The sequence below is a fragment of the Tachyglossus aculeatus genome, chromosome 17, assembly GCF_015852505.1.
Source record: "Tachyglossus aculeatus isolate mTacAcu1 chromosome 17, mTacAcu1.pri, whole genome shotgun sequence".
Taxonomy (NCBI): domain Eukaryota; kingdom Metazoa; phylum Chordata; class Mammalia; order Monotremata; family Tachyglossidae; genus Tachyglossus; species Tachyglossus aculeatus.
The window spans coordinates 42418690-42438218 of record NC_052082.1 but is presented as its reverse complement, the minus strand read 5'-3'; the positions used below and the strand labels follow the sequence as shown (position 1 = coordinate 42438218).

Genomic DNA, 19529 nt, shown 5'->3' with positions numbered 1-19529 from the left:
GTAAGCGGAACACCAAACGCACCGCGCTGGGCGCTGGCTACCAAGTTTCTTCCAAAAGATGGAGAGACGGTGACGGAGGGTCGCCGACCTCCCTCCGAAAACCAGAAAAGGGCAATTCTAACACTGACTGGCCACTGAACGCCTCGGACACCCCGGGTTTCTGGATCTTAAAGCGGTGGGTGGGCCTTCACGCCGCCAAGCCGGGAAGGCCTCCCCCAATTTAACAGAGCTCTTGGCTACCCAATCTCAGCAGGCTGTCGGCGAATCAAATACGACACCGTTCTCCCGGAAGGGAGGTGGACAACTACGAGGTCGACGTTACCACCGAACCGGGCGCGTCTTTGGCCCACACCACCGTCTGAAATCACCGTCACCAGAGCAATCTCACCAATTCCTCACCTGCTGCAGGCAGATTCTGGCCACTAACCATTGGCAAATCCAAAGAGCTATCTGACGTGACATGCTTAAGATCTCCTCCCACGTCGGCCAGTTTCATGTCAAACTGCACGGAGAGGGCGTCTTCCGAGTCCTCCTTGCCGACGCTGCTGCCCCCGATAGACGGGAGATCCAGGGACTTGACGGAAGCGGAGTCTTCTTTGGCGTGCCGGAAAGCCGCCGCTTTCTCGGAGCCGCCCGCGGCGGAGGAGCATTTGTTGGCGTGGAAGTCGGCAAAGTCGTCGTCGCTCTTCACGGAAGGGGAGCCCTCTTTGGGTTCCTCCAAGCCCAACCCCGAGCCCTCCAGAGACAGCTGCCTGAAGACGTCGTATTTAGTCGACGGGGCGGTCGGGTTCTCCCCGGCGTCCCTCGCCGCGTCGCTCGAGCCGTCGGTCGGGGGAAGGGGACGGGCTTCCTCGCGGAGAGCGTGGCCTCTGTCGTCCGCCTTTGGCTCGGACGACCCCCGGCCGTTGTTGAAGGCCATGAAGTCTGCAAAATCGTCCTGCCCGCTAACCGACGCACAGTTAGAGTACCCCCCGAAGAGGCTGAACTCCCCAAAGTCGTCGGCTAGACTGGAATTTTTGGCGGCTCCTGACGGAGCGGTCGGAGCAGCAGCGGTGGCCGCAGATACCGGTTTGGTTGAGCTAAGAGGCGCCGGGAACGGAAGGGATTTCTCCCCGGGGGGACCGACCGAGGAAAACATATCCAGCTCCGCCAGGTTGAGGGGTTGCTTCTGCTGGAGGGGGAACGGAGGAAAGGGGGCCGGAAAGGTTCTGTCTTTCACTGGTGGCTCTAGCGGGGAGACGCTGTCGGCGGTTTTAAAGTCTGTGAAACCGTCGTCGGCGCCTGCGGATCTGAACTCGGCGAAGCTGTCTCCTGAAAGGGAAAGTAGAACCGTTTAGCAGAGCGGACTGGAAGCGCCCGTCATGCGGCAGACTGAATTTAGGCTCCTGCGGGACAGCGCCTGGAGAGCTAGTCAACAATCTGTGGTTTTTAGAGCAGTCCCCTCTAATTAATTCCCTCTTCTCCCTGTGCGGCAGCTGACATTTTGGAGAGAGAGTACCCTTTTTCCTACTCCAGGATCAAGCTCACAGAGTGAGGCATATGAAAGATCGAGTTTTACTGGAAGAGGCAAGGGAAGTCCACAAGAGGCTCAATAGTTAAAGCAATAAAGAATGACGTGAGAATGAATGATTCAGGTGACGCAGTTAAAAATCCTGTGACTTAAGTGCAATTATTACATTCAGCTTAAATCTAGTCCCTCGAAAGACAGGGACTGTGTCTAATTCTCACCTGCGTATTACGTCCCTACACTCAGTACACTGCTCGGCACATAGTAAGCTCTGAATACTATTATTACTGAATAGCTGGACTAATTGGGCAGTTTCTAGTCTCTGACGTGTTTTAGTGGGCATTCTCCTCCATCCCTGGTGCTCCCGGGTGAAGACTGGGGAGAAGAGAGCTCCATTTTTTTTGTCAAGTACCAGTTCAAAAAATCCAGTGAAAGGATCTCTCATTTTGCCTCTGCTCATAGCCACAGTCTTGGCATTAGCCACATCTCTATTTGGCCCAAGTGATCATATCCTTTAAAAGGCACCAAGACTGATATTAACCTGCCTATTTTCCATTTCAGCATTTCAAAAGGAAGACTCTTCATTCACAGTGAGGAGTCTGTGGGGAAAGGAACGCTGACCCAAACTGCTAGAAGAGGCACAGCAACTGAAGCATTTCTTGTAAAGAATTAAGTGAGAATTCTTAGAATTGTAGGTAGACTCTAGGTTAAAAGTCCTGTGAAAAATTCTTCTGGGTTTGTCCTTGGAACCATTAAGTCAATATGCCTAGCTATTTTGCCACGACAACCTCGACTTCAGCTTTTCCAAGACTCCTGGACTCTACCCCAAAGCTCAAGGAGAAACTTCCGTCAAATATTCTTAGAAGCCGAGAACACCTTATAACTTACAATTTAAATCGCTCCCCACTAACAGTTCGTTCCACAGGAGCTCAGCGGTTGCGAATGAATACAAAGTAACGTCTGTTCAAAATGAAAGCTCCAAAACCTGGCTCCTTATTCAGTACAGGACTAATTACAAGGCACACATCCAATAGTCTTAAATGTACACTTGACGCCATAATTCCCAAAAACGTGGCAAACAGGAGGTCGAATATCTATCTGGGACGTTTAGCCAATTCACCAATATAATCAGCGTTAAGAACAGCGACGCAGAATACTAAAACGCTGTATATAGTTATGGTGCTACAGACCAAAATATTGTTTAAAGACTGGTGTCGATTTCACAAATATTGTCAGAGGACTGGAAAAACAGTCCTAATAGAGTAGCCCAGGATATTAGGCATTTTTAACTGCTGTTTCATTTTCAAAGATGCACTGCACTGATATGAACGTTAAGGTTGTGTAGCGGTTTTCCCGAGTTTAAAATCTTCATGTGTTGCTTTAAAATAACCTGTGAAACTGACATGAATATGCTTAGCTTTACTTTCAAAAACCCACTACAGCAAACTAAAACTTGCTGATGAAATGTAACGTTTTCCATTAGAAACGTAAGCTGGTGAAAGGGTTGGAGGACAGTCAGAAATGGGCAGTTTACAAGTTCAAAAACAATGGTCTTTAGACACAAGTAGCCATAAAGTACCAAGTTTTCCTAGGCTCACCTCCTTCAGAGCAGCTGATCAAACCACTCTTTCTGTACTAAGCCAAGCGCTTAGTACAGTGCTCTGCACACAGTAAGTGCTCAGTACATACGACTGAATGGACGAACCTGCCCACAGAGCGTTGGGAAGCTTACGGCAGTTTCGGCTTGGCGTGGCTCTGCCTGGGCTGGGGAGGGAAGGAGCCAGGGAATCATTCCCTCCCAGCAGGAACATTCCCGCTCTTACTCTTGTTGTGCTCTCAGTTAGCTATGGTGTTAGTTGGGCACTCACTATGTGACAAGCACTGGTCAAACTTTGCTTTCAATCAATCGTATTTATTGAGCGCTTACTGTGTGCACAGCACTATACTAAGCGCTTGGGAAGTACAAGTTGGCAACATATAGAAAAGGTCCCTACCCAACAGTGGGCTAACGGTCTTTCACTAGTGCCTTATCCTAATTTTCCTTTCCATCCATTTGCCTTTATACTGGTGCTCAATGAAACCGTGTTTATAAAATGCTAACTTCCTAAGCAGTCGAATTACCCATTCCACTTTTTCCACTTGGGAATAATATCTCCCTTTTAAAAAAAAGTTAAACGGGGTGCTGTGCCCTGATGTAGGCTCAGACCTCCGAGATTCCACTCTACTGAAGCAGCGTGGCTCAGGGGAAAGAGCCCGGGCTTTGGAGTCAGAGGTCATGGGTTCAAATCCCGGCTCCGACAATTGTCGGCTGTGTGACTTTGGGCACGTCACTTAACTTCTCTGGGCCTCAGCTCCCTCATCTGTAAAATGGGGATTAAGACTGTGAGCCCCCCGTGGGACAACCTGATCACTTTGTAACCTCCCCAATCAATCAATCGTATTTATTGAGCGCTTACTGTGTGCAGAGCACTGTACTAAGCGCTTGGGAAGTACGTTGGCAACATATAGAGACAGTCCCTACCCAACAGTGGGCTCACAGCGCTTAGAACACTGCTTTGCACATAGTAAGCGCTTAATAAATGCCATCATTGTTATTACTACTGAAGAGTCTGGCTAGGAAATGCCCCAGCTAGGACGGGCTGTCTGGACACCTGGGTTCTAGTCCGGGCTCTGCCGCTTGTCTGCTGTGTGACCTTGGGCAAGTCCCTTCACTTCTCTGGGCTTCAGTGACCTCATCTGTAAAATGGGGATTGAGACTGGGAGTCCCAAATGGGGCAGGGACTGTGCTCGACCTGATTTGCTTGTACCCACCCCAGCGCTCGGAACAGGGCCTTGGCACACAGTAAGCGCTTAATACCGTGCTTATTAATTATTATTAGAAAGGGGGTTTAATCTAGTGCATGTTATTTAAGGTATTTAACCGGCTCGGAAGGTGCTAGGAGTTTCCTGAGCTGACTGGGGCTCCATGAAGCTCAGCAAGAAGGACTGTGTTGGTTAATGTTGATATAGCCGGGTTTGGGACACTGGCATATCACAGTGATGTCAGTCAGTCAATCATATTTACTGCGCCCTTGCTGTGTGCAGAGTACTGTACTAAGCGTTTGGGAGAGTACAATACAACAGACACTTCTCTCCCAATATGTCTCCCTGTTCTTTCCCTCCTTAGGAAGGGGGATTCATTCATTCATTCAATCTTATTTACTGAGCGCTTACTGTGTGCAGAGCACTGTACTAAGCGCTTGGGAAGTACAAGTCCGCAACATATAGAGACAGTTCCTACCCAACAACGGGCTCACAGTCTAGAAGGGGGAGACAGACAGACGAATACCTATTATGCTATTGATGCCTGTTCACTTGTTTTGTTGTCTGTCTCCCACTTCTAGACTGTGAGTCCGATGCTGGGTAGGGACTGTCTCTATCTGCTGCCGAATTGTATTTTCCAAGCGCTCAGTACAGTGCTCTGCGCACGGTAAGCGCTCAACAAACACGACTGAATGAATGAATACCGGAGTAGGGAAGGTCCTATGCAAAATGGAAGCCTGCACGGGTTGAAGGTGTTCAGTCTAGCCCTTCCGTGGTCCAAGCTGAACCCCAACATCTCGGCAACTGGAGTCCACCTGGATCCTCTTGAGCCTGGAAGGGATCCCCAGGACTCTTGGGGTGCAAGGGTGCGGGGGAGACCTGCAATGGCCCTGCAGTTCATGGGACCAATTCATAGGCAAGAGAACCGTGGGAATCCCCCGGGAGTACTTTGGGGGTTGCATTCCCCTCCTCGCCCCTGCACCCCTTCAATAATGGGTGAAGAGGGATAGAAATTCCAGGCCTGGGGAAGAGTCCAGGCTGAATCAAAACCCGATCATTTTTTAACTTGGCCCATGTAAGCCAAGTCCTACGACCCTCTTGCTTAGCCCAAGATGGTCTCCAACTGGAGGTTTCTCTAGAAACTTCCGAGTTTCCATGAACCCTGGGTGTTTACTGATACCTCCGAGGCAAAACAGACCCTGCTGCTTTTCTCTGATGACAGAGGACTTTATTACGAAGCAAAGCAGGATCTCTGGAGTAGTGGTCCTCAAATGAGTTACTGACACGCCTTCTTAATTAAGAAGACAAGACAAACGGACACACACGCAATCAAAAGCTTACCTAAGGACTTGTTTTCGGCAGGCTGCTCCAACTCGCGGAAAGCGCTGTATCTGTCTTCACATTCTAAACGGCGACAGAAAGGACAGACGGTCAATCAAGGTCAGCAGAGTTATAGGTGTCCACGTATTTGAAACTCCCAAAACAGTTTTGTATTACCATTTATTAACATAAGAGGCCCCGGCTGAAATTCTGGACTCTTACGATGAAGTGAAAGGTGACCCTTTATTGCTATTTACAATCAGTTTTTACCTCCAAATGGAGCGCCGCTTTCTGAGGGTTTATTAGTTGCAATTCCTTTAAATGCCGCATATTTATCTGTTGTAGATAATGATTTTGTTCCAGGAAATGGCACCAACAATGACGGGGCACTTGAGTAAAGAAGAGAAAGAATGTTCTTATTTCCAAATCACTTTTATTAAAATAAAGAAGAGATGATTAAAAAGTTGAATTGCCATTGGGTAATGGGGAAACTAAGATGTTTGACAATTAGAGTTGCCAAGAACTGAGACTGTGAGCTCGCTGTGGGGAATGTGTCTACTAACTCTTTTATGTTGTGTTCTCCCAAGTGCGTAGGATAACTCTCCACACACAGAAAGCGCTCAGTAAATACTATTAATGAGTGGAGAAAATATATGTCTCTCTTTAGCTTGAAGACAAAGTGAAGAAGTGAATGCTTCTTCTAAACACACTTCCCATTCTGAGAAAATCAACTGCAAAATGGTAACCACTGTATATACACACAGTATACTTTTCAATACCTTTCAGAGGGGAGACTGGAATAGAAAATAGGTAAAAATCAGAAGGTGTAGGGTGATGTTCAATGCTCTTCACACGGTAAGTGCTGAATTCACCGTTCAGTGATAGCCTGAATGCTTCTGCTTTTGATTCATTCATTTAATCGTATTTATTCAGCGCTTACTGTGTGCAGAGCACTGTACTAAGCACTTGGGAAGTACAAGTCGGCAACATAGAGAGACGGTCCCTACCCAACAATGGGCTCACAGTCTAGAAGGGGGAGACAGACAACAAAACTAAACATGGACACAGGTGTCAAAGCTGTCAGAACAAATAGCATTATAGCTCTATGCACATCATTAACAAAATAAATAGAATAGTAAATGAGAAACTGACTCATAAGTAAATAAACTGACTCATAAGTAAATAAGAAACTGAAATTGCTTATATTTTAAGTAGGAGCACATTGGTAGCTTAGAAAAACTTTTTTTGAAGCAAAATCATGACCAATGATAATGACCACAGTAAAATAGGTGAAGAGCTTCTAACCGAACATATTCCAAAGCTAGATGAGAAGTGGCTATTGTTTTGGTAAATTATTGGAGGTCTCAAACATACTATTAAAGCATTGTTTTTCCTCTTACCAAAACTGAGGAGTTGCCTTGAACAATGACCTGTACATATACCTTACGGAAGCAGTATGGCCTAGCGGAAAGATTTTGGGCCTGGGGGTCAGAGGATCCGAGTCCTAATCCCAGCTCTGCCCTATCCCTCCTGCACGACCTCGGAAAACTCACCTTCTCTGGATTACCTCATCTGTAAAACGAGGATTAAGACTGCGAGCCCCTTGTGGATTGAGGACTTTGTTGAAACTGATTATCTTGTATCTATCGCAGGGCTTGCTACATAGTACATGCTTAATACCATAAATTACTATTATTCTACCTCTTGATTGCATCACTCAATAATATTCCCATTAGTTACACATTAGAGCTACTATTGGGTTCTCTGCCCTGGACCAAGAAGCGTCCGTCGGCTATTTAACCTGTTGTCTCAAGTAAAATACAAACACAATTACTACCCATTTGTTCTTGCAGGAAAAAAAACAAAAACAAAAAAAAAAAGAGTTCCTTAATCATGGAGTTAATGGCTCTTCCCAGTTGACTCTTGCCGAAGTTCCCACTCATCCCCGCCACAAAGTAACCTTACAGTTACTTGTCTCCTACCCATTACTCTGCCCTTCCCGTACCCAAAAAATGTTCATTGCATTCGGCTGTCAAATCAAGTCTGCTCCCCCTGTCACTGCCCTCTTACAGAGTAACCTAATCATAATGATGATAATGGTCATTTGTGGTGTTCAAGTGCTTAGTATGTGCCAAGTACTGTACTATACTCTGGGACGGACACAAGATAATCAAGGTTGGACAAAGTCCCTGCCCCGCGTGGGACTCACAGTCTAAGCAGGAGGGAGAACAGGCACTGAATCCCCATTTGACAGACAAGGAAACTGGGGCACAAAGAAGGTAAGCGACTTGCACCTGGTCAAGTGGCGGGGTCAGAATTCGAACCCAGGTCCCCAGACTCCCAGCCCCGTGCTCTATCTGCTAGGCTTACGTCGCCTCCCCAACGGCCTCCTGTCGGAAGCATCCCCTAATCCCAGCCCCAAAGTACCTGCGCATACCATCCTGTTGGCCCTTTTAGCCTTTACACTCACGAACACTTGTTCGTCTGGCGCTTATTCTATTACCTATTGTATCTTCGGCAATGATTCCACTAATTGTGGCATTTGTTAAGCGCTTACTATGTGCCAACTACTACACTGAGCGTTGGAGTGGATACAAGCAAATCGGGTTTTACCACGTGGGCCTCCCAGACTCAATCGCCATTTTACAGATGAGAACCTGAGGCCCAGAGAAGTCAAGTGATTTGCCCAAGGTCACCCAGCAGACATGTAGTGGAGCGGGGATTAGAACCCATAACCATCCAACTCCCAGGCCTGTGCTCTATCCACTACGTCATGCTGCTTTTCTCTCTCCAATGACCTTCAGCTCTCCCAGAGGGAAGACCATATATTTTCCAGATTTCCCAAATTCCAATACAATGATCAATCTACATGGGCAATCGATAGATGCTTCGGATAAGAAAGGAAAAAATCCTGCTGCTGCACGTCTGCTACTGGAGGCGCACAGTTGCTCGGGGGACTGAATGTCAAATCAAGCATTAAAATGGAGGTGTAATTTAAATTTAGCACCATTACCAGACTGTTATATAGCTAGTACTAGCAAATGTAATGGGTGATTATTTAAACCCCAAAGCGGCAATTATTTAAATAAAACTCTTCAACTAATTGTACCACGGCTCACTATATAGAATATTACAAGAAATGCTTTTACAACTGAATCCAGAAAATTAATGGCGGGGAGAGGCATACGGAAGGTAATCTCTTTTGTTTTTTCTCACCGTCGTCCGACTGAGTACAGTCGCTTAAAGTTCCATAATTTCAACTTGGTAAATATTCTTCGGTGAAGTTTGACATTTCACTGGATAATACTTTCAAAATTATGTTCACCACAGAGTAAGGGGATTGAAAAAATTAGAGTGTCTGCAGGGTAATGAAGTGTTTCTGATTAAAGCCAAGGGAATGAAATCCCAGTCAAGAAAATCACTCGCTAATTTCACACAGACTGCAATTGAACAATTCATTCTCGTTTCTTCCTCCGAAGCCATTATTGAAGAAACAGCTAGTAATCACCATAAAAATATTTATGCCACCCAGCTAAAAAGGGACAAAATTTCACCACTGGCCCCAAGCGCGAGGATGAAAATAGGTAGTTTTGCTTTTCGAAATGGATAAAACGTAGACAAGCAGCATGGTCCAGGAGTCGGAAGGACCTGGGTTCTAATCCCGGCTCGGCCACTTGTCTGCTACGTGACCTCGGTCAAGTCACTTAACTTTTGTGCGCCGCAGTTACCTCATCTGTAAAATGGGGATGAAGATTGTGAGTCCCATGTGGGACACGCGCTCTGTCCGATGCGATGATCTTGTAACTACCTCAGTGCTTAGCGTGCATGGCACACAGTAAACGCTTAATACCGTTAAAAAAAAAAAATGGAGTGAGATGCCGATTGTTCAATTTCAGTGGCTGTGACTAATGAGAAATCCCACGAAGTGGCCACCTCGCAGTCTGGCCCAATAGTCACGGCCATACACAGTTTTTAGACTGTGAGCCCACTGTTGGGTAGGGACTGTCTCTATATGTTGCCAACTTATACTTCCCAAGCGCTTAGTACAGTGCTCTGCACACAGTAAGCGCTCAATAAATACAATTGATTGATTGAGTGATACTAAGAGAACCAAGGAGGGACTATTAGAAGGCTGCCCAAGCCATCTTTTTCTTTATTTTTTTTTAAATAGTATTTGTTAAGCGCTTACTAGCACTGGGGCAGATACAAGCAAATCAGGTTAGTCCCAATCCAGGTCCCACTTGGGGCTCCCAGTCTTCATCCCCATTTGACAGATGAGGGAACTGAGGTCCAGAGAAGTGAAGTGACTTGGCCAAAGGTCACACAGCAGACAAGCAGGATTAGAACTCAGGTCCTTCTGCCACCAGGCCCGGGTTCTATCCACTAAGTCATGCTGCTTTCAGGTAAATATCCAGCAGGCCAACCTGGAATAATAATAATAATAACGATGGCATTTATTAAGTGCTTACTATGTGCAAAGCACTGTTCTAAGCGCTGGGGAGGTTACACGGTGATCAGGTTGTCCCATGCGGGGCTCACAGTTTTAATCCCCATTTTACAGATGAGGTCACTGAGGCCCGGAGAAGTGAAGTGACTTGCCCAAAGTCACACAGCTGACAATTGGCCGAGCCAGGATTTGAACCCATGACCTCTGACTCCAAAGCCCGGGCTCTTTTCCACTGAGCCATGCTGCAAGTGCAGCTGTATCAGTCCACCTAAATACTGCACCCCTCGAGACTGTAAACTTGTTGCGGGTAGGGAATGTGTCTGTTATATTGTTAGACTGTACTTTCCCAAGCGCTCAGCAGAGTGCTCTGCACACGGTAAGTGCTCAATAAATATGACATTGACTGACTGTACTCATCAATTTCTCCCCAACAACACAATGGCCCCAAGGGCAGGCTGAGAAATACATATTGAGAGCGCATGGTCTGATGCGCTTTGCATTGTAGTGAATAGAGCAGGGGCCTGGGAGACAAAAGGACCCGGGTTCTAATCCCAGCCCTGCCACTTAACCTACTGTGTCGCCTTGGGCAAGACACTTGACTTCTCTGGGCCTCAGTAACCTCATCTGTAAAATGGGGATTAAGACCAGGAGCCCCACATGGGACAGGGACTGTCTCCAACCTGATTTGCTTGTAATAATAATAATAATAATGGCATTTATTAAGTGCTTACTATGTGCAAAGCACTGTTCTAAGCGCCGGGGAGGTTACAAGGTGATCAGGTTGTCCCTCGTGGGGCTCACAGTCTTAACCCCCATTTTACAGATGAGGTAACTGAGGCCCAGAGAAGTGAAGTGACTTGCCCAAAGTCACACAGCTGACAATTGGCGGAGCCGGGATTTGAACCCATGACCTCTGACTCCAAAGCCCGGGCTCTTTTCCACTGAGCCACGCTGCAAGTGCAGCTGTATCAGTCCACCTAAATACTGCACCCCTCGAGACTGTAAACTCGTTGCGGGTAGGGAATGTGTCTGTTATATTGTTAAGACTACTTTCCCAAGCGCTTAGTAGAGTGCTCTACACACGGTAAGTGCTCAATAAATACGACACTGACTGACTGTACTCATCAATTTCTCCCCACCAACACAATGGCCCCAAGGGCAGGCTGAGAAATACATATTGAGAGCGCACGGTCTGATGCGCTCTGCACTGTAGTGAATACAGCAGGGGCCTGGGCGACAAAAGGACCCGGGTTCTAATCCCAGCCCTGCCACTTACCTACTGTGTCGCCTTGGGCAAGACACTTGACTTCTCTGGGCCTCAGTAACCTCATCTGTAAAATGGGGATTAAGACCGGAAGCCCCACATGGGACAGGGACTGTGTCCAACCCGATTTGCTTGTAATAATAATAATAATAATGGCATTTATTAAGTGCTTACTATGTGCAAAGCACTGTTCTAAGCGCCGGGGAGGTTACAAGGTGATCAGGTTGTCCCTCGTGGGGCTCACAGTCTTAACCCCCATTTTACAGATGAGGTAACTGAGGCCCAGAGAAGTTAAGTGACTTGCCCAAAGTCACACAGCTGACAATTGGTGGAGCCGGGATTTGAACCCATGACCTCTGACTCCAAAGCCCGGGCTCTTTCCACCGAGTCACGCTGCTCCAGAGCTCAGTACAGTGCCCGGTGTGTAGTAAGCGCTTCACAAATACCATCATTATTATTAGTAGTAGTAGTAGTAGACAGAGTCTTGGGGAAGTAAACATTGGAAGACTTAATATGGGGGAAGCAAAGAATTAGGAGAACTAGATGGAGAAGGTAAGGCACCAGTTTCCTTCATCTTGGATTTGGGATCTCTCGCTCTGCACACACTAAGCGCTCAATAAATATGGCTCTTTCGGATTATTCGATCTACAGTGTCGGAATTCCACCGCTCTACCTGCTCAGGGGCTGAGAGCCGGCCATTATCGAAGGCGCCGTCACCTCTGCGTGGAAATCCGCGAATGGATCGTCAAGTGACCCTGACTTTGAAGCATCTTGAAACTCCTGGAAATCATCCTCTTCTTGTTTCGCCCCCTAGATTGGAGAAAACGCAGGAAAGTGATACACAGAAGCAGGGCGGGACTGACAGGCAATGAACAAAAAATCTCCTCCCGCAAAAGCTGCCCCGTAGAAGTCCCCGTCGGGATCTGTACTGCCGATCTCCATCTCCAGGGAAGCAAAAAAGGACTTCATCACAGCCCTCTCTCCTCTCCCAGATGCTCTGCCTTGATAACCTCTAGCGTCGGCTGAAAAGTCGGCGAGGCGGAGAAGTCCAGCTCTAAGGTGACGATTGACCTAAAACTCTCCTCCATAAGGGCAGCAAGGGAAGTAGCCTCCTAAATGGAAGCATATTAATAGTCGGTTCTTTAAAAGGGTTCACGAGCTGGAAGAGTAAGAGATGCAAACTAAAATGCAAACTAAAGGACCTCTTTACTTCTATACACCATTTACGTATTAGAAATTTCCCATCTAAAATTGTGAAATCTTTTCTGGCAAGAAAAGGAAGCGATCACTTGGGTTGTAACTATGTGCCTAGCACTGTTCTAAGCGCTGGGGTAGATACAAGGTGATCAGGCTGTCCCACGTGGGGCTCACAGTCTTAATCCCCATCTGACAGAGGAGGTAACGGTGAAGTTAAGTGGCTCGCCCAAAGCCACACGGCAGACAGGTGGCAGAGCCGGCATTAGAACCCACGTCCTCTTTCCACTAAGCCACGCTCCTTCTCTACCCCGGCACTCAGTACAGTGCCTGGCACACCGTAGGTGCTTAACACCGTGACTCGGTGGAAAGAGCACGGGCTTGGGAGTCGGAGGTCATGGGTTCAAATTCCAGCTCCGTCAATCGTGGGCAAGTCACCTAACTTCTCCGTGCCTCAGTTCCCTTGTACTTGTACATTTCTATCCTATTTATTTTATTTTGTTGGTATGTTTGGTTCTGTTCTCTGTCTCCCCCTTTTAGACTGTGAGCCCACTGTTGGGTAGGGACTGTCTCTATGTGTTGCCAATTTGTACTTCCCAAGCGCTTAGTACAGTGCTCTGCACATAGTAAGCGCTCAATAAATACAATTGATTGATTGATTGATTCCCTCATCTGCAAAATGGGGACTAAGACTGTGAGCCCCACGGGGGACAGCCTGATCCCCTTGTATCCTTCCTAGCGCTTAGAACAGTGCTCCGCACATAGTGAGCGTTTAACTAATGCCGCCATTATCATTATGAACAAATACCACAGTTGTCATTACTAGTGGTTCTCCCTTTTTTGAGAGAGAGGTTTGGTTCCATCACCCCACAGGCACCATACTGACCTGGTTTGCGGGGAAGGGAGAGATGAAGGCAGCGGAAACCTGGGCTGAGGCTCCCCCGGCTGTCGCGGAGACGGTAATCCCAAGGACCGGTTGCGGGATGCTAAGAGGCCTCGAGGCCGTGGAGCCCGAAGGCATCAACCCCTGTTGATTCACCGGGCCGGGAAGAGCCAGAGGGAAGCCACTTAGCGTGGGGACAGGGGCAGTTGGGAACTGGCCCAGAGCATCCGGACTCATGGGTGGCATCCCTCGCTACACAAGATAGTTGGGGGGGAAAAAAAAAAAAACAAAACACACAACATCATTTCACAATTGCCCTAGAAATGGAAGTGAGAGCCTTCCCATATGAGCCCCCTTTTTCCTCTCCTCCTCCCCATCCCCTCCGCCCTACCTCCTTCCCCTCCCCACAGCACTTGCATACATTTGTACAGATTTATTACTCTGTTTACTTGTACACATTTATTATTCTATTTATTTTGGTAATGATGTGCACTATAGCTACAATTCTATTTGTTCTGACGATTCAGACACCTGTCTACGTGTTTCGCGTTGTCGCCTGTCTCCCCCTTCTAGACTGTGAGCCCGCTGTTGGGTAGGGACCGTCTCTGTTGCCGCCTTGTACTTCCCAAGCGCTTCGTACAGTGCTCTGCACACAGTAAGCGCTCAATAAAGACAACCAAATGAAAGTTTACCTTATGGGCAGGGAAGGTGCCTGCTAATTCTACTGTAGTGCACTCCGCCAAGTGCTTAGTACAGTGCTCTGCACATAGTAAGCGCTCAATAAATACCACTGATTGATGACGATCCTTGTGGGCAGGGAACGAGTCTACCAGCTCTGTCGTACTTTATTCCCCCAAGCACTTGGTATAGGGCTCTGCACACAGTGAGCACTTGGGGATAAAGACTGTGAGCCCCCCGTGGGACAACCTGATGACCTTGTATCCTCCCCAGCGCTTAGAACAGTGCTTTGCAAATAGTAAGCGCTTAATAAATGCCATTATTATTATTATTTTTATTATTGGGAAACACCACTGACTGAACTGAACCCCAGAGCTGACCTAATGTTTTCAGTCACACTTAATCAGTTTGCACTGTTTCTGAAACGTTATCAAAGCGAAGCCTAGCATTTGATACCGGGATAAAATGTTTCAGTAGTAGCTCAAACTCTTCGAATTGATCCTGTTTTAAGACCATTACTGTTATGGAGAAGCAGCGTGGCTCAGTGGAAAGAGCCCGGGCTTTGGACTCAGAGGTCAAGGGTTCAAATCCCGGCTCTGCCAACTGTCAGCTGTGGGACTTTGGACAAGTCACTTAACTTCTCTGGGCCTCAGTTCCCTCATCTGTAAAATGGGGGCGAAGACTGTGAGCCTCCCGTGGGACAACCTGATCACCTTGTAACCTCCCCAGCGCTTAGAACAGTGCTTTGCACATAGCAGGCGCTTAATAAATGCCATCATTATTATTATCGATTGCTACAAAGGCAGCTGAAGTTCCAAACGAGTGCTCACATAACTGAGCATTCAGTCAGTTTCTTGCTTACGTACACATGGCTTTCCTAGCCCAATGGGTGGAGAAAGTTCAGAGTTCTGAAAGGTTTTTTTTTTCTTTTTAAATGATATTTGTTAAGCGCTTACTATGTGCCAGGCACTGTTCTAAGCTCTGGGACAGACAAAAAGGTAATCGGGTTAGACGTAGTCATTGCCTCACATGGGGCTCAGCCTTAATCCCCATTTGACAGATGAGGTAGCAGAAGTGAAATGACTTGCCCAAGGTCACAGAGCAGGCAAGTGGCAGGGCAGGGATTAGAACCCAGGTCCTGCTGACTCTCAAGCCCGTGCTCTATGCACTAGGCCACTCTGCTTCTCAAGTTGTTGGCAGTTTAAGAACACTTCACCTGTCTCCAGAAAAAGGTGAGAACCAGGACTTCACAGATGGGGATGACTGATTTTATTAATTCTGCGGCACAGAAAAAGCTGCAGGAGTATTTAGCGGGAATGTGCAAAATGGATTTCTAATAAGGCAACGTCTTAGTAGGGACAAATACAGAGCACAAGTCCGGGAGTCAGCAGGTCATGGGTTCTAATTCCAGCTCCACCAAGTGTCTGGGCAAGTCACTTTACTTCTCTGGGCCTCAGTTACTTCATCTGTTAAATGGGGACTGAGACTGTGAGCCCCATGAGGGCCGGGGACCGTGTCCAACTCGATTTGCTTGAATCCAGCCCAGCGCTTAGTACGGCGCCTGGCACATAGCGTGTGACAGACACCATCACTATTAAATGGACGGAAAGTTTACTGAAAACAAAAATCTTGGTTTTGTAAATACCGAGATTTATTCAAGAGAGTGGACAGAGAACAGCTTCCCCTCCCTCCTGAGCATCATGTCTCATTTAGGAAACAAATACTTACCTGAGTTACCGCTATCAGAGCCAGAACAGTATAAAGTTCTTCTTTTGTAAGTTTTCCAGGCGTGGTGCGATTGGCTAAGGCCCATATCTGTCCTAGTGTTTCCCTGGGAAGTCCAGATGACATCAGAATGGGATAGAGTTTAGCAGTATCTATTCCAGTGGGGGTCATAGTGGTTTCTAAAATCTTCTTATAAAGATCTATTTAAAAAAAAAACAACCAAACAGAGCCACTTGCGTGATCGTATGTCCACGTATTTTTAACAGTTGATTCTGGTCATGTGGGGAGGTACGCAGCAATTACACGCCTACTGCTGTCAAAAATACCTAAAAATCTGAAAATGCCACAGGTTTGACGTTTTCACTAGGTTTCAGGCCTTCAAATGGATGGAAACTTGCATTGATTCCACAAATCTGGGGAAAATGGTGTCTTCAGTTCTGACTGAAGAGAGGGGAAAAAAAAGGACCCACCAAGGTTTTTATATACCATTTAGTACGAAACGAAACTTGCTTCTCATTATGTGTTTTTGTGAATTTGGAAGTATGAGGCAGTCACCTGGTCCTTCTAAAGTGGGCCCGACTCAAACAAACTTAAAAATCTTGTTAATAACAAGATTTCATCAAAAGCATAGGAACGGACACCGAGAATCTGCGGTCTGCTGAATGACGGGAAATTTTCTGAAGAACGCGCCCTTACATTTCCCACGATCGACGAGGTGTGCTTTGCTAAATAAACTAAATGGGCCTGGAAGCCAGAGGACCCGGGTTCTAACCTCAGCTCTGCCACTCTCCGGCGGGGCGAACTTGGGCAAAAATCAATAAATAAAAATCACAACTTCTCTGGACCTAAGTCTCCTCACCTGGAAAACGGGATTTAAATACCTTGTTCTTCCTCCCTCTGGCACTGGGAGCCCCAAATGGGACAGAGACTGTGCCTGACCTGATTACCTTCTAACCCTGTGCTTGCCATATAGTACTTGAATACATAGTAATTATAATATAATATCACTATAATGCACAATTATATTTTACGATATAAGTGCTTACTGTAATAATATTAATAAATTGGGATAAATGGACAAATTCATACTCGGTTGCATGGATCATCATTTCCACTCTAAATTAACCCAACCCTCCTTCGCTATAAATCCATTTTGTTTGGAAAAACCTCCCCGTCCCCCACCTTTAATTTATATGTGCACGTTAAAGATTAAGGATCGGATGGGCGACCTCAGGGAAAGTAGGTGGGGGGGCATTCTTCAGTCTAGTGGGGTTTGGCTTCAGGTTTTAAAACTGGACTCACGTAGATGAACCCTGCTGGGAAGATTATGTTCCACTCCAAACAAAATGGGAAATGGGAGACAAAAATGTCAAAACTAGCTTTTAAAAAAGTACATCTTTTGTCCTTGTAGGCACTAAAGAGCTGCAGTGTTGAAATACTTCTTTCAATTTACATTGTTTCATTTACTCTGAAGCTAAATGGTTGCTTGAAATTTCCAGACTATCCAAGTCAAGACTAAAGGAACAGGGGATTTTTAAAAATGAGCAACTGACACGCTTCGTGTTTCAATTCCTAATCCCGTGGCCTCCAACTTTAGCCTTTTTTAGATAAAACTGGTTCTCTTCTAAAGGTCAAACCATAAACTGAGAATATTTTGAGTTCCAGAATCGGAAACAAACGGCGTGTAGATTGTACAGGAAGCTTTACGTGAAATACAATTTAGACAATTCCTGAAGGATTTTTTTTTTAATTGGTGTTTTTACCTGGGACCAAGTTCTCATTGTAAATCCAAGAAGGCATCATGGGCTGGATTGGGTCCTGTGACGGATACACACCAACACCTAAAAAGGGAGGCATGAAAATATCCCCTAATATAAACACAGCTGTAATCAGTGCAGTGGGGATGTGGGGGTGGGAGAAACGTGAACCTCTCAGTAAGCCACACTTAAGAAATTAAAGCAGCAATTTAAAAAGTCACCAATACCGGAGATGCAATGCATGGCAAAATTATCCAATTGCCCCAGCAGATAACTGATGTCAAATTCATCAGGGAGGTTGAAAACGCCTTCGATAAACAGTGTAACTTGCATCAACATCACTACAGGCTAAACAGCAAGAACCAGCTCGACAACTACAGGCACCATTTTGTGATGATCAAGTAGGAAAATTTTGCGACTGGACTATTTTTACTGCAACGTAAGCTGTCCGGGAACATACCAATATTTTAACTGACTTTGACATTTTGTAATACATTCTTGGGGCCCTTAACCTCCACTTTCCATCTAGTAATTCTGATATTCCAGGAAAAAGTTCCCTGAAAAACGCGTCCAGTGGGCGGCCCGCATTCTTCAAAGCGGTAATGCAAACTGAACCGAGAAATTTTCCTCCTCCCAGCAATAATGCTAGAGAGTTATTTTGTGGCAGTGAAACCCCCCCAAGCTCCTCATTGGTGACTTTTCAAGTAACGGATTCTTTTTTATTCTCCCGTCATTCCGAGAACAGCAAAAGACAATCAGAAGGAATGCATCATTAGGTAGCTTTTAAATGGGCAAGAAGCGCTTTCTTTTCCCCCGCAAGGGAATGGATCTGATTAAAGGAATCGGGCACAAAAACCCCCCACCCATACACCCATCCGCCCAAGTGGAAACAGCTGCTGAAAGACGTCTGTTATTTGGAGTAGAGAACGGGAAACGTTAAAAACATTAAAAAAAAAATAAAAATCAAGCAAAATGCCAAAGAGCAAAAAATCAAGCCACGTTCACTTCTGGATTAATACCGAAGGTGTTAGCCATCGAGCGACATTTGGTTAAATGCTCTGCATAGCATTCGGGAGCTCACCACTCTCTTCAACCGCTACTATGTTTGGGTCTGAAGCCTTTTCTGCCTCCGCAGGGGCACGGCCGCCGACATGGCCACCTAAGACACCCCCGCCAGAGGCCGGGAAACCGGGGTGACTCTTACTGGCGGCTGAGGTTGAGGCTTGGGGCAAATTAGATTTAATTTGCCTCTGCCCGGGCGGACTTAAATCACAAGAGGTTAAGAGCTTCTCCTCCAGTGAGAGGCCTAAAAACAGCACGAAGGACGACAGAGAGATAAACGTGGGGAATTCCAAATGCGGACCCCAACCCATCCCAGAGCTGTCCGACCAATCAATCAATCAATCAATCAATCGTATTTATTGAGCGCTTACTATGTGCAGAGCACTGTACTAAGTGCTTGGGAAGTACAAATTGGCAACACATAGAGACAGTCCCTACCCAACAGTGGGCTCACAGTCTAAAAGGGGGAGACAGAGAACAGAACCAAACATACCAACAAAATAAAATAAATAGGATAGAAATGTACAAGTAAAATAAATAAATAAATAGAGTAATAATAAATAAATAGAGTAATAAATATGTACAACCAACCAACCATATTTATGGTGGTCATAATATGACCACCAACGGGGGACCCTACCCCAACACGACCGCGTGGCCTAGTGGCTAGAGCACGGGCCCCGGAGTCAGGAAGACCTGGGTTCAAGTCCCGGCCCCCCGCCACTTGTTGGCTGTGTGACCTTGGGCCAGTCACTTCACTTCTCTAGGCCCGGTAACCTCATCTGGAAAATGGGAATTACAACCGTGAGCCCCGTGCGGGACAGGGACCGCGTCCAGCCTGATCACCTTGAATTTTCCCCAGAGCTTAGAACAGTGCTTGGCACATAGTA

General features: G+C 46.5%; 1 protein-coding gene across 13 annotated transcripts in view; it reads right to left on the bottom strand.

The window, feature by feature from the left end:
- Positions 1–19529, bottom strand: part of SYNRG (synergin gamma) — a 78408-nt gene that overhangs the window by 28957 nt on the left and 29922 nt on the right. For 11 of the 13 annotated variants that reach the window (XM_038759603.1, XM_038759605.1, XM_038759606.1 and 8 more), the window contains 7 exons: positions 17584–17661; positions 15824–16020; positions 13421–13669; positions 12014–12150; positions 5900–6018; positions 5651–5713; positions 400–1311 (listed from right to left, as the gene is read on the bottom strand). In XM_038759603.1, coding sequence (XP_038615531.1) covers positions 400–1311; positions 5651–5713; positions 5900–6018; positions 12014–12150; positions 13421–13669; positions 15824–16020; positions 17584–17661 — 1755 coding nt within the window. Of the gene's footprint in view, positions 1–399; positions 1312–5650; positions 5714–5899; positions 6019–12013; positions 12151–13420; positions 13670–15823; positions 16021–17583; positions 17662–18658; positions 18884–19529 lie in introns of all 13 variants that reach the window. The other 2 variants (XM_038759602.1, XM_038759607.1) reach the window with 1 other exon arrangement.